Here is a 14,485-nt window from a genome sequence, read left to right on the forward strand (position 1 = left end):
TGGATTCTCCCCTGTTTCAGTTCATAGTCAATGGCTCTCATTCACTTTTTTTGCACCACAGTGAAGAGCCTGAATCCATTTGCTTGATCACTTCAGAGTTACTGGCAGGTTTTTACTAGGTCCCCCCAAAGCCATCTCTCCTCCTGGCTGGAGAAGCCATGCTCCCTCAGCTCTTTCTCAAAGGGCCAAGTCCTCCAGCCCCAACCATCGTTAGGGACCTGAGATTGGATGCAGTATTCCAGATAGAGTCCACTGAGTGCTGAGCAGAGGGCAGTGATTGCTTCCCCCATCTCCTGGCTGTGCTCCTGCTGACACAGCTCAGGGTGCTCTTAGTCTTCATTGCTGCCAGGGGGCTGCTGGCTTGGGCTTACCCAGCTCTCCCCCAGGACCCCAGGCCCTTCTCAGCAGAGCCATACGCTGCAGGGTGTTGGTCTGTCCCAGGCACAGGGCATAGCATTTGTCCTGATTAATGGGTTGACAGGAACCTCAGGAAATTCACTTTTGCTTGTCTGTGTCCCTTTGAATAGCAGCTGTGTCCTTGAGTGAATCGGTTCTGTGGGGTCCACCTTGATGAAGGTGAACTCCATCTTCTCTGTCATGTCACCTGAAGAACTTGTATATTACCATAGGTGATGTGTTTTCACAACTTATGCAATATTTTACATAATTAAACATCCTTGTCCTTAGTGTAGTATGGAAGAGATTTTTATTTGCATTATTTGACATGTGAAATATCCCAAGAGTGTATCTCTGCTTTTGGGGGGTGTGGGGTGTGTTTTCTTGTGCTTGCAAAGATGTTTTTAGCAAAGTTTAGAAAGACTTGGTTTCCAGCCAAGAAATAGATATTACCCATCCGGTTAGAACTGCTAGTGTTTCAGTACCATGTTAAGGATGTTTTTACATGTCTGCCGCTGTAGAAAGCTAAATAGTTTCTTTTTCATTTAGTTCAGTCGCAGAACACAGACCCTCTGAAGTCAAAACAACAGTTGGACTTGGAGCGTGCTCACTTCCTAGTTACACAGGCTTTTGATGAAGATGATAAAGGCAATGCAGAAGAAGCTATAGAGTTGTACACAGAAGCGGTGGAACTCTGTTTGAAAACAGTATGTTAAGCTACAGGTTAACTTGGTGGAATTATGTGATGGTAAGAAATTCTTCCACTTACACAAGTGACTGATCCTTAAAGGCTGGCTTAAAAATGGAGTACCTGTATTTCTAAAAACTATTTTTAAATTTTTTAGTGTTTCTTCCAGTCTTTATGTTGCTATTCAACACTATAAATTTATGGGGGCTTGTGATTTATGTGCTTTTCCTGAACTGGATTATATTATATATAATCTAGATTATATATAAACTAGAAATATTCTGGAAACTTTTTCATGTTAATTTTTGCCCTGGAGCAAATACAACACTAAAACAGAAATTAAAATCAGTTAAAACTGAATATAGCTGACACGTTAGCAAGTCATCTTACTTTCTGACTACATAAAAGGAAATAATTTAAGGGAAACTTTTGTGTAACACTTTCTGAAAACAATGGTTTACTGATGCCAAAACTAGTAAAAATACTACTCAGTTACTCAGTTCTCAACATTAAAGCTGTTATGAGTTAATTCAGTTCACACTGAAATTAATGGTAAGGATGAATTGGCCATTATGTAAATAATGGAGAATATAATTACAGGTACTGCTTTTTTCCCTGAAGTCCAGTTGCCTTAACTAACTCATTACAGGAAGAACTCACCATCATAATGTAACTCCACCAAGTCTGTTTTTCTTTTACCCTTCTTTTCCCTTTTTATAATGTAAATATATGTGGGTTGTTGGGAGGGCAGTGTTACTTTTGCTACATGCTAGAGTAAAATCTTCTTTTCTCTGAATTCTGTGAACTGGTTTTATGTAGGCTAAAAAAAACTGGTGATGCGGTGTAACCAGATCAAGAGTTAGTAGAACTGCTATAGTTTTTCCACTTGAGCTGTTGGAGCAGAACATTTTCAGTCTATTACATAAAGCTTAATGCGGCAGCATACTGTCTTTCCTCTGCTGTGTTCCTCCTTTTGTTGTGTCAGTGCATGCAAATATTGCCTACATATATTGAAGTTAGTCTGAAATTCTCTCATATTAACTACCTTTATCAGGCATTTCATTAGGTACAGATACTGCTGAAGTTTCTTTTAATCTTGACTAGCGTATTATTTTGTGAAGATGACTGTAGGCTTTATCCCTCAGGATGATCAAAAAGTAACTTCTTCCTAGAATGAAAGAAGATTGAAGGAACTCTGCTATCTTGAAGCTTTGCTTCTGTCTTTCTCCTCAGTACATTCAGGTGGAGAGATTTCTTTCTTCCTTACCCTTGAAGTACTCAGAGAGCAGCCATTCCTTCTCTTCTACGGCTGACTCCTAGACGGGTCTGCTGGTGTTCCATCTGCACTGCTTACCTTCATACATCTTTCAAAGTCTTTTCCAACCAGGAACTCCAGAGTATAACTTATTTGCAAATGAAAATACTTCCTTATGAGAATGTTTCTAGTTTTGTTTCTTGGGGTGAAAGTAGCTTGCCTTTTGTTTCCTCAGTTGACCGAGCTGACCCAGGAGAATCAGTCAAGGTACAAAGCTAGAAACTGAAACCTGCTTCTGGGTCTCAGAGGAGAAGCCACACCTCATGTTGTGCCTCTTGCACGTTGCTTAGCTGCAGTAGCCATGCTTCATCTATAAGGCAAATAAAAGCATAAACTGGTTGCATGAGTAAATTGTCATAGCTGACCTCCTGACAGGGAACAGAAATTAGCACTCCTGATAATCTGTTTTGGTGCCCTGTCATAGATTATTTTATGCCTTAGATGTGCAAGAACAAGATTTTTAATTGCAAGCAATCTTGTTTGTTTGTATTTTATGAAAGTAAACATTCAAATTTATTTTTTTCCTAAGTTACCATGATTATTTTTGACTCCTTTGGGGTAAAGAATTGGAACACCTCTCAGCTCAGTAGTATACCTAAGATTGTTTTTGTCTTCTTTCTGCCTATAGTGTTTTAATATGGTTAATTCTTCTGGCAAAATTTTTGTGTATACAATGTTGCCCATGCTGAAGAATTTTAAATACCACTTTGTTCCATGACCATTCACTAGAACAGCAAAATGATAATTGCTTACTTAGTACGCTTTTTATGCTGAGATTTTAAAAACCATATTTGCTCATTTCAAAAGAGGATTGGAAAAAATAGCTAGTCACTATTTGCTGTAATCTCTAAGTGTGGAATTGCTGTCATCTATAAATGCTGTAATCTATAAGCGTGGAGCCTACAAAACCTGCAGGTTTTTTGGATGCATAGCTTTTTCTTTTGTTTTGCACTTAAGGCTACTGAAACTTCAGAAGCAGGCCTCCAGTCAAAACTGAAACAGCTGGCTCGACAAGCACTGGATAGGTGAGTGTTGCCAATGTTAGTAAACATACTTGCTGTCAGGGATAAGTGCACTCTCTGAGTTGGATTCTCGATGTAGCATGTCTGTTCTGTACTGCAGAGTATGGATTCTGGGTAGACCTAGCTCCTGGAGAGTTCTCCTGGCAGATAGCGGCCAGCATCCTTACCGCTGAATGTAGTAGCTGTTGTGCCAACCCTCTGGGAATCTTGGGACATGCAGAATTAGGAAAGGATTCTGTATTCGTTAGTACCAATGCACTACTTCAGTCTTCCAAGATATAAATCAGAGTACTATACTACAATTCTTGGCTTCTGTAAAAATGCTGAATTAAGGCCAGCACTAAGTCAGGATGTCAGCATCCCTTTGTAAGGAAGACAGGTTGGAAACTGGGAAATGCTTATCTTGATGGCAGCAATCTAATTGTATGGGTAGAGCTAATGGAATGGAGTCTATATCTGAAACAAGTTATACGAGTGTAAGTTCACTGTAACTCTTTTTTAAATCAGCTGTACGGTGATGAATAGCAGACTCTGTTGGACTAAGTTTCAGTATAAGCAGGTTTTCAGCACTTCAGTCTTCAAAAAAACCCCTGTCTTTAGCATATGTGTGACTATCCAGCAGCTTAATGTAACAACAAAAAAAAATATGGCTGCTGAATACACAGTCTTCAAGCAGTTGAAGTGCTGGGTTGTGAGAACGCTAGTGGGTTTTTACTGCTATTGTAGCTGCTAGGCAAATCCTGAAGGTATGAGAGGCGCAAATCAGTTTTCTCTGTTTCAGTGGTCTTGTTCTGAGCTTCCAGATAATGAACACTTACACAAGTTCTCCTATTAGTATAATTTAAAGACAACAAAAATCTAATGAGTTCTGCCAGAAGTAGCTTATATATCAGTTGGAAATACTATATTTTAATTGATTCTAGAACAGGAAAATATAGAAGTACTGGTATCAGAAATTGATTTTTCTTAGGAAAAGTGGTGTTGGTCAACTTGGGTGTTTGTTCATTCTATTTAACGTATGTGGGAACATGAACCAAGCAAATCAGTCATTGAACCATAACTATATTTTTATCATTGTTGTAAACAAAATGCATTTTTATTTGCTTTAGAGCAGAGGCACTGAAGGAATCTGTGTCAAAGTCATCTCAGAAGGAGAAGTCAACTTCAGCTAAACCAAATCAGCCCGTCAGAACATTCTTTCCATTGGGACCTGATTTTTCTTTAAACGATAAACCACAGACAATCAGAGCGGTACAAGCTAGTGAATCTCAAGGTCAGAGATACACTGCAGAGGAGATTGAAGTACTCAGGCAAGTTGAAGACAAGTTTTTGCCAAAATGTTATCATTCATGCTCACATCCTTTGTGCATCTTATGTAGTAGATTGAAACAGCTGAAGCTTATAAATACCTAAAGGACGGATGTCAGCAGGATGGGGCTAGACTCTTTTCAGCGGTGCCCAGTGACAGGACAAGGGGCAATGGGCACAAACTGGAACACAGGAAGTTTCGTCTCAATATGAGGAAAACTTCTTCACTTTGAGGGTGACAGAGCACTGGAACAGGCTGCCCAGAGAGGTTGTGGAGTCTCTTTCTCTGGAGATATTCAAAACCCGCCTGGACACAATCCTGTGCAACCTGCTGTAGGTGATCCTGCTTTAGCAGGGGGGTTGGACTGGATGATCTCCAGAGGTCCCTTCCAACCTCCCATTCTGTGATTCTGCGATGTGTATAAACAGAGCGTTGGATAAACCACCTCTTACAAACCTCACTGCTGGTATTACCTACACATTAATAAATTCTTACATTCTCTACAGTAATGCAATTAGTGGCTTTTATTCACAGAACATACTTTCTAGTTTGTATGTAGAAGACAATTTCTTGTAACTGACTGCCAGGATTATTTTTCATAGCCTTATTTCTGTATGTTATACATAACCTACCTGACTGGGTTCATGAAAGATCTGGCTCTGAGAAGCCAAGGTACAGAGACGTTTTTATAGATTATACAACTACTACTTCACTGGAAATTGAGGAAGCATAATATTTTGTAGGACTGGGACTTCTGTTACATTCAGTTCCTTTTGCTTTGGTTTTTATTATAGGTGGAATAAGCTACAAATAATCCATATAATCTTTATCCTAAATCGTGAATTTTTAAAACTGTCAAATGTATCTTAAAAAAAAAAAAAAAAAAAAGTGTTTCAGCCCGCCTTCTCCTCCTCCCCATGCAATGAAGATTGTGATAGAGAGGATGCTCAACACTGTCCAGGATTTGATTGTAAAATATTTAGTCTGCTTGTTGACTTTAGGGGTACTTAAATGGACTGAGGATATGGTCATGAAGATAGAAATGTACATGTGTTGGAAAAGTTGCAGAGCATTAAGAATTGCCTTGTTAAAATTTCACTTTTTTTCCTCTTGTAGTGCCTGTGCAGTAAATGTTTCTGGGTTTGTGGATGGTTCGGGTGTTTTTGGGGGGGGGGTTGTTTTGGGGGTTTTTCAGTGTTTTGTTGTTTCAGTCTTGCAAGAGAACTTGAAGTTGTTTCACATCTTTACTCATCATTTAATTTAAAAACATTTTACATACCTTTTTCAGTTAACTCCTTGTTTGAAACTTAAATTACATTCACATTTAAATATGACTCATTTTTTTAGAAAGTATTCTGTGCGCTTTAGTCAAAAATGTACTAATAAAGGTGCAGTATTTTTTGTTATTGTTTGACAAAGTGTTCCAAAATACTGCCCCAATTAGATGAAATCTAAGTGTTGCTAATTGTTAATTGCTGTCAACTTATCCTAAGACTCTCTTTAATTAGAGGGTTAAGTGACTTGAGAAATACTGTTTAGGCAAATGTGATTTTAAATGTGACTTCTAGAACTATGAAGAGGTTTGTGACTGATAATAATTTCTGTCCTGGCATGGTGACTTGTCTTGCAGGAATGTACTTGAAGGATTAGTGACTGAGCCATCAAGTACTGCACATTTCAAACCCAAATAGATACAGTGGTTGTTTCATTTTCAAGTAGTCTTCATCTTGTTTTCAGAAGCACTGTGTCTTGTTAGTTTTTAAAAACTAATTTTGTTACTTTCTGGAACTTACTCTTTGAAAGGTGATAGATAGGTTTGTAACTATATTTTTTTTTTCTTATGACTTGCAGGAAGACTTCAAAAATTAATGGTATTGAATACGTACCTTTCATGAGTGTTGATCTGAGGGAACGTTTTGCCTTCCCTATGCCATTTTCGTAAGTAATTAAATTACTGAACTTTTGTTTTTATTTCCAAATCTTTCTCATACTTGGTATTTCTATGTTTTCTCTTTCAGAGTTTAAAATTCTTTAAGTAGGCTTTTAAGCATAATTCAAGCAGAGCTATTTGAATACTACCACTTCCTTCTTCCAGTCTGATCTTAAAACTTTAATGTAAGCTGATCCTACTCTGCAGCGCTTCTGCAGTTCTGTCTTCAGGCCTCTAAGAACTACATTATATTTGGCTTTTTGAAGTGTTGGGCTGGGCTGACAGCTTGGGTCTGTTTCCTGATTCTGCTGCATGTTGATGAGTTTAGCTCCCTCTGCGTCAGTTACCTGTAAAATGAAGGTGATAGCCATTTCCTCATAAAGGACTATTCTGAGGAAGAGTGATACGTAACTCCTAGACCTTCATTCATGAGTAATAATAATATGTTAAGATTACATAGCCATAGTAGACAAAGATGCTTTGAGTTGTTTGTTTTTCAATTTTCTGTTCAGTATTTTCAGAACTAAAAAAACTTTTTATTATCAGTTCATCATATTGAAATAAAGTGAAGAGTTGGAGTTTCTGCTGGTGTAGATGGCTTTTTGGAATTCCTTTCTGTTCAGTTCTGTATGAAGGAAGCTCTTGGGTTTTATTTAATGTTTGTAATATTTTTGGGTTTTTTTCCCCCCTAAAAAAATCACAAACTTAGCAGTAGTGTTCTTTGAAATTGTTTTTACAGCTCTGTGTACAAAGCTGTGTAATTGTTCTGCACATATTTTGCACCATCTATCAGACATATATGAGACTGGACGTACCATGAAAAGCTTTTCTAAACTGCTCTTGATTTATTTCTACTTTTTCTTTCTCTTACATCTAGTGATAAATGTGGGAAGCTACCATTATCCCCCAAACAGAAAGCAATGTTTGCCAAGTGGGTGAGACCAGATGACATAACAAATAACCCTACAATGATTTATACTGTATCAAGTTTCAGCATAAAGCAGGTAAATTGTTCCTAAAGAGAAATGCGTGCTGCTAGCAGTTTATTGCTGGGGACCTCCTTGTTCAAAAAGGAATCCCCAAATGTGAGAGTGCTTTCCTTGGTTCTCATGAGATTAAATAGATAAATAAAATAAATAGTATCACTTCAGATTCCATGCATTTTCTAGCCATGAGAATAAACAGGTGTATTAGCAGTGGAAGTGAGAATCAGAATTTGAATTCCACCTGAAAATCCTGTTTTCCAGAACTAGCAGTAAAGTTAGTATGAAAAAAGGCAAGGTGTACTCTGCAGCAAATTGTTCACTTAATTTAGTGCATGGAAAAAATAATGAGTAAGATTTTTAATTTTTTATTTGACAGAAAGCAGAGTGGCCCATTGAGAATAATGGAAATGTCTTGCTTAGTGTTAAGTTGCAGATGGCCCGCACTATTCTGAAATCAGCAATAGATTATGCCGTTGGGTATGGTTTATATTACACAGTGTTTTGGGAAAGAGGGAGTAAGCGTGAGTAAAGGCTGAGATTGCCTCTGATTGTCATTAATAATTCTAACTCTGGTGTGCTCTGTAGGGATATCATGTTGAGCTAGCATACGTTTCCTGCCTTTTTAGTAGTAACTTTGCTTCCCTTTGTTCAAATCTTTCCCTGTGAAGGGAATTACTAACTGAAAATTTTCCTTCCCTCCACACACCATGTTTGTCTTTATCTGATGTATTAGTAAATGTCCTCACTGGTTTTCTTTTCTTCATAGACGATAGTGTCAGATTGTTCTTTTGTGGCATCGCTAGCCATCAGTGCAGCATATGAAAGAAGATATAACAAAAAGTTGATCACAAGGTAAGTAGCTGCTGCTTTCTAAGATCTTTTCAGACTTAATACTGCCTTTGCAATACAGCTTTTGCAATATGTTCTATGACAGTTGGACACAGTAAAAACTAGCATTCGTTACACCTTCATCTCTGTGGGACTCATGTGGCTTCAGCACTTCTGAGAGGGAAGCCAACTTTATATACATATGCATACAGACACTGGAGTCTGACTTCAGATGTGCTTTGCGGAGTAATAAGTAGTTTGGAAGGTTTTGTTTATTTTACTTATGATGCTTTCTGGGTTTATTTTCCTACTTTGCTTTGCCAACTGCTGTGCAACAGGTGGTTCATCTTGCATCTCATTGTGAAATTAATGTTAACGCAATCTCAGTTCCACTCGACTGGCATCCTGTGATAAATTTGTCACAGGTTTGGCAGACTCTGCCAGGAGCCCATTGCCAGACCAGTGTGTGAATGTTGTTCTTGGATTTTTTTTTTTTTTTTTGGTTTAACCTATACTTGTTAGAACTGAACTTGTATTCTTTTCAAGAGCAGTGAGTTCTGCACTGTCTTCTCCTTCTTCAAATGTTTGATTAGTCATTCAGGCAAATACGGTATTTATACTACAGATATGTAAATACCGTGTGCTTAATAGTAAGATAAATTTGTTTGCCTTGCTTCTGTTGGAGAAACAATTAGGTTACTTATGTTCTTTTTGTTACTATATTAAGTAGAGAACTGCAGAAAGAGCAAGACCTAAAAAATAAAATCTATGTAAACATCACTGTCATTTTTACTAAATTTGAGTTGATTTTTCATTAAAAATTCCATATTTAAGTTCAGTGTAAATTCTAGAAACAGACTATGTTAATCCCACTTCAATTGTTATCAGTGTATGTACAGCCATTTATGTCACAATTTCTTCCTCTTCTTTTTTTATTTTTTTTTAACAGTATCATTTACCCTCAGAATAAGAAGGGAGAACCAGAATATAATCCATGTGGCAAATACATGGTGAAGCTTCATATCAATGGTGTACCTAGAAAGGTAAATGGTTCTGGGGAGACTTAATACTGTTCCTGTTTAAGTCCTATTTTGAAGGCTTGATCTGCTTCACTGTGAAGCTATGCTTGCATAGCAAAACTTTTAGATAATGTTTTGTTGGAAAGTGTTTTTTCATTGTTAAGCCTTTTGAGATTTAAAAAATCCCTATATTCCTTAAAAGAATTACGAAAACCATACAGGAACAAAATTATGCATCCCACGTTTATGAATAGGGTGTGCAAGTAATTCACTTTTCCTCTCCATCTTAGAAGGGAAGTTACAGAACTAAAAACTACAGAAGGGGACATCCAGGAAGAATATAGACATGGAATGACCATAGCGGAATAACTCAAGTGACCACAGATTTTTAGTAAGGAGAGGAGATGCTTGAAGATATTGATAGAACTTTGTAAACTGACAAACAACTTCATTTTCTTTTCAGTGCAATAAATAAGGGCATAAAATAATGTATTTCTTCATATAATACTTAAATGTAGCACTGATTATTGCAGATCATAGCGACCAATGAATGTTTATGGGAATTCAGAAGTTGAGTGGTCATATTCACGGGAAGGGGGAGTAAGGGGAAAGTCCTCAAAGGCTATTAATTGCTAAGATATGACCTCTGAGTCAGGAAGTCCTTGAGTTGCAAAATTTCGAAATCTGAATGTTTCAGGGAAGTATCATTTATATGCTCGCCTTGCCCTTAATACTCTTTCCAAAATATCTCCTAGTGACTGCCTTTTGTTAGAATGAATGGCCATTTGCTCTTCTATGAAAAGGATTCTTCATTCCTGCACAGATAGGATTTGACCAGAAAATGTGCTGTGTTGGTAGCCTGTATCGGTAATGGACTAATGCCAATGTGAAACTGAAACATATATTCTGGGAAACTGTTTCAGACCACTACAAGTACTGCAGTAACAATCTGTAATAATGCTGAATATATTCTCCCTAATTTAAAGAAGAAATTATAATACTTTCGCAACTGCTGCTTTGGGGGGTTTTTCCTTTCCAGAGAGAAGAAATTTAAATCTGCAACTAGAGACTATGAAAGTGATGTGACACATAGTTTGTTTCCTTACAGATAAATAACTCTTTATTTTTCTGCTGGTTAACACACACAGTCCATGCTCTGTTTCCTAATTAGGTGAGGAATATTGTTAGGCTTTTCTTTATTTTTTATGCTGGTAATTACACTGAACTTTTCTGTGGCTACCTTTTACAATAGATATTAGACACTTTACGAGAGCGTGCTGTCATCATCCCCATTTTACATAGGGGAAAGCAAGGCAGGTGATCACAGGCCACCCAGTAGACCAGTGCAAGTAAGACCTGGCAATACAGTTTCTTGTTCATTTGGGCAAACCGCTGCAGGATTGATAAAGGTGTCCGTATGTCAGAATGATGGTCAGGCCTGACTGTGTCTGAGCAGCTGTATATTAGTAAAAGTTTGGGGTTTTTTTTTTTAAATACTTCCAAAATACTGTATTAGCTTAATGATTTTTCATTTGTTTATTTCGCACAGGTAATCATAGATGACCAGTTACCTGTTGATCATAGTGGGGAACTTCTCTGCTCTTATTCTAACAATAAGAATGAATTATGGGTATCACTGATAGAAAAGGCTTACATGAAGGTCATGGGAGGATATGATTTTCCTGGATCAAATTCTGTAAGTATTTGACTGTTTCTAAGAGGCAAAAATTCCACTTAGATAATCTTGGGTCAAATGATTTTCCTTCTAGTGAAATCAAAGTGAATTGCTTTGGGAGGCAAGTACTGAGTATGCCTTTTTTCTTAGATTTTTTTTCTATTTCTTTCTTTCACAAATATGCTTAGCTGTACTTAATGAGATGTATTCCATCCAAATAGAATGAGCAATACATCTTTATGGACAGGGTTAATCTTAGTTCTCTGACTGCAGGATTTTGGCGCTTATGGTTGGGAAGTATATGTGTTCATACAGAGTCTAGACGAAAGTGTTGGGTGAGGTCATAATTTTTTTTTTTCCCATATCAATACTGCTGAATTTGCTTTCTAACTGTTGTTCAACAGGGCAGTTCTCCCTCATTAGGCAGGGCAGTCAGCTAGGAAAGGAACAGGCTAGTCATTTAGTGCATATATATCTATGTAGAGAGATACATCTATACCTATATATCTGTGTATATATATACTTGCAAGTACTTTGATCTATACAAGTTTGTTTATCAGATTGTCCCACTCATTTACATAAATATGTATCAGATTCCTATGATGTGGTTACTAAAGAAATAATCATCATACTGCAGCTAAATTGACATGCAAATTATTCTTTCAAAGAGGGACAGTTTGCTGAAATGAGTAGCCCACATAATCTTCATTTGTTACTGAGGCAGCATTTCTGATTTTAATTTAAAGTTCTTTAAAATTTTAACAGTATATTTTTTTATTTCATGGTGCTGTTCGCATTTTAGTTGGTGTCTTGATAATCGCATTCTTGGAGGGTGTACTAGGTAATCATCACCTTTTGGAAAATGATTATGGAGACGAATGTGGCTTTGTATAAGGGGTAAATGTAGCATACATATGTTTTTATGTATGTTTATGTCGGTGTTGGGCTGCTTTGTTTTGGAGGACAGAAGCTGGTGAGAATAGCTGTGTTTTATTCCCATTTGTCATCCTCTAACTTGCTATCTGGAAAACCAGCTTGACTTGTGACATTTAATCTCCACCCTTTCTGCCACCCTTTGCTTTTGACTGTGTTATAGCTTTCTTCTGTAATCAGGGTTACTTACTGGCTTTGTTGTAGTTGTAATTCCTCAAGTTCCCACCCACCAGTGCTGGTTATTGACACTTCAAGCATTTATAGTCTCTGCTTTTTTGCTTTGAGGAATAAGCAATATTTCAAGGAGATGAAATGGAGACATTCAAGCATGTTTTTATGGAAATACATGTCAGTGTCAGCTTTACCAAAAAGAATAAAAAACCCAAAGTCTGAGCCTGAGAGGTAAAATTTAAATTATTTAAAATGCATATATAATAGCAAGGTTCCAGATAGTGCTTCTGAGACTGTGCTTCAAAAGTCTGTGAATCGACGAAATAAATAGAACACATCATAGAATTGAGCACGATTGATCATTCCCTTATGCTTCCATTGCTCTGAAATTCCAGTTTTTCATCCATTCACTTTCCGGCTTTTTTTTTTTTTTTTCCCTGAGAGGCTATTTGGAAATGTTGTCCTAAACTAATCAAAGAAGTTTTTGTTTGGTGGTTATTTTTTTTTTTAATATAGTTGTGAGCCATTTATGTGTACAGCTGTATTGGAACATGTGTATACTGGACTTCTTTCAAGGCACTTTTATAATTTGTGTACAGACATCATATATCTTTATAGATGGATTATCTATTCTGATTTCTTTTGGATGCTTGCATTTCAGAATATTGATCTCCATGCACTGACTGGTTGGATACCTGAAAGAATTGCTATGCACTCTGACAATCAAGCTTTCAATAAAGATAGTACTTTCAGAATGCTTTATCAGAGGTAGAAGTTTGTTCTTTCTTACGTAATTAAAATGCTTGCTGTGTAGTAGCTGCGTTACCACTGTAATAGCAGTACAGTCACCGCAGATCCTTTGATGGTATTTTGGTACTACTGCAAATTGGGCTTTATAAAACCTCCATATGCTTTCTGGAAGAAGAAAAATTGAGGTATTGGTGGTTTTGATAAAACAGGAAAGTAAAATATTGTAGAATTTTGTTTGAGGTGATTTTTCTTCTTCACGTTTGAAAAAAAAAAATAGTCCATTTCTTTATGAAGAAAATAGAATTTAGAGTTAGAGAAGTGCAGTTTGGAACCAATATGCAAGTTAAAAGTGATTAAAAATAGAAGGAAATGTGTTCTGTGTTCCCACACAGTTCCCCAGAATTTTGGCATTATCTGCTGTCTTTAGCAAGCAGATATGATACAGTTTTTCTAATCATATCACAAGACCTTGGTGGTTATGCCCCAAGTAAATCTGGAGGATCAGGAAAAGTCTATCAGAACTACAGTGTTGATCTTCAGACCTACCGTAACAATTCTCCTTATGATGAAAGATACAGCTGTAACTTATAAATGCTAGCTAGCAAGTACTTTATTTCTTTCAAAACCATTTTGTGCAACCAGTTTCTTATGCAGTAGAAGGGGTATATTCTGTTGACTGAAATATCTGCATTCATAATGAAAGAGCGTAACTCTAGAAAGAGTACTTTGTCAGTAGGTTAGGAGCTCTCAGTTGGTTGTCAACAACTTTTTAGATATTCTGGCATTGCAATTTGGAGGTGTGACTGCAGTTAGGATGGGATCTAGCTATTCTAGCATCACTATTGTTCACCTGTGCTAGACTGAAAAATGTGTCGATGCAAACTGCCTGGGTGACCCCGTAAACTGTCTAGGGATGCTGAGTACGTACTTGGATTTTAGCATGGGCTGGGAAACATGCTAGTACGTCTTCACAACAATAATTGTTGCAAAATTAACCATTGCAATTCAAAACAATTGCAGAACTCAGTTGTGAGTTGACAGTTCAGACCCCCAGCTTATGCCGGGGGAGACACAAAATTTTGGTGTAAACACCTGCAAAAGTATAGAAGCATGAACTTCTCATTCTTCATATTTTGGGAAGCTCCTTCAGAATCCTGGGAGTGTGACAGAGTTGTTAATTTCCTATATGCAGTGATTGGCTAAGTGTTGATGAAACAACATTTGTGTTCAGCTGAAGATCTGTGAAGAGTATCTTTAATAAGTGACACAGATTGAACTTCAGGTTGATAAATGCTGATTTTTATTTTATAATGAAAATAAGTTTTCACTTAAAACCTATACTTAAATACTGAAAGAAAATAGTTCCACTTTCTCAAGCTTTTTCAGGAGTGATTGCTGCTTACAAAAAAAATGCATTCCATTTTTTGTCAAGCAGGGTCACGCTAAAGGGCAGTGTAAAAACA

At 37.1% G+C, this 14,485-nt stretch overlaps 1 protein-coding gene across 3 annotated transcripts in view; it reads left to right on the top strand.

The window, feature by feature from the left end:
* CAPN7 (calpain 7) overlaps window positions 1-14,485 on the top strand; it is a 35,453-nt gene that overhangs the window by 5,261 nt on the left and 15,707 nt on the right. For 2 of the 3 annotated variants that reach the window (XM_054817928.1, XM_054817931.1), the window contains exons 3-11: window positions 946-1,103; window positions 3,357-3,424; window positions 4,531-4,735; window positions 6,586-6,668; window positions 7,538-7,664; window positions 8,413-8,498; window positions 9,424-9,517; window positions 11,043-11,189; window positions 12,934-13,040. In XM_054817928.1, the coding sequence (XP_054673903.1) occupies window positions 946-1,103; window positions 3,357-3,424; window positions 4,531-4,735; window positions 6,586-6,668; window positions 7,538-7,664; window positions 8,413-8,498; window positions 9,424-9,517; window positions 11,043-11,189; window positions 12,934-13,040 (1,075 nt within the window). Of the gene's footprint in view, window positions 1-945; window positions 1,145-3,356; window positions 3,425-4,530; window positions 4,736-6,585; window positions 6,669-7,537; window positions 7,665-8,412; window positions 8,499-9,423; window positions 9,518-11,042; window positions 11,190-12,933; window positions 13,041-14,485 lie in introns of those variants that run through there. The other variant, XM_054817930.1, reaches the window with a different exon arrangement.

This window comes from Grus americana, chromosome 2 (assembly GCF_028858705.1).
Source record: "Grus americana isolate bGruAme1 chromosome 2, bGruAme1.mat, whole genome shotgun sequence".
NCBI classification, from domain to species: domain Eukaryota; kingdom Metazoa; phylum Chordata; class Aves; order Gruiformes; family Gruidae; genus Grus; species Grus americana.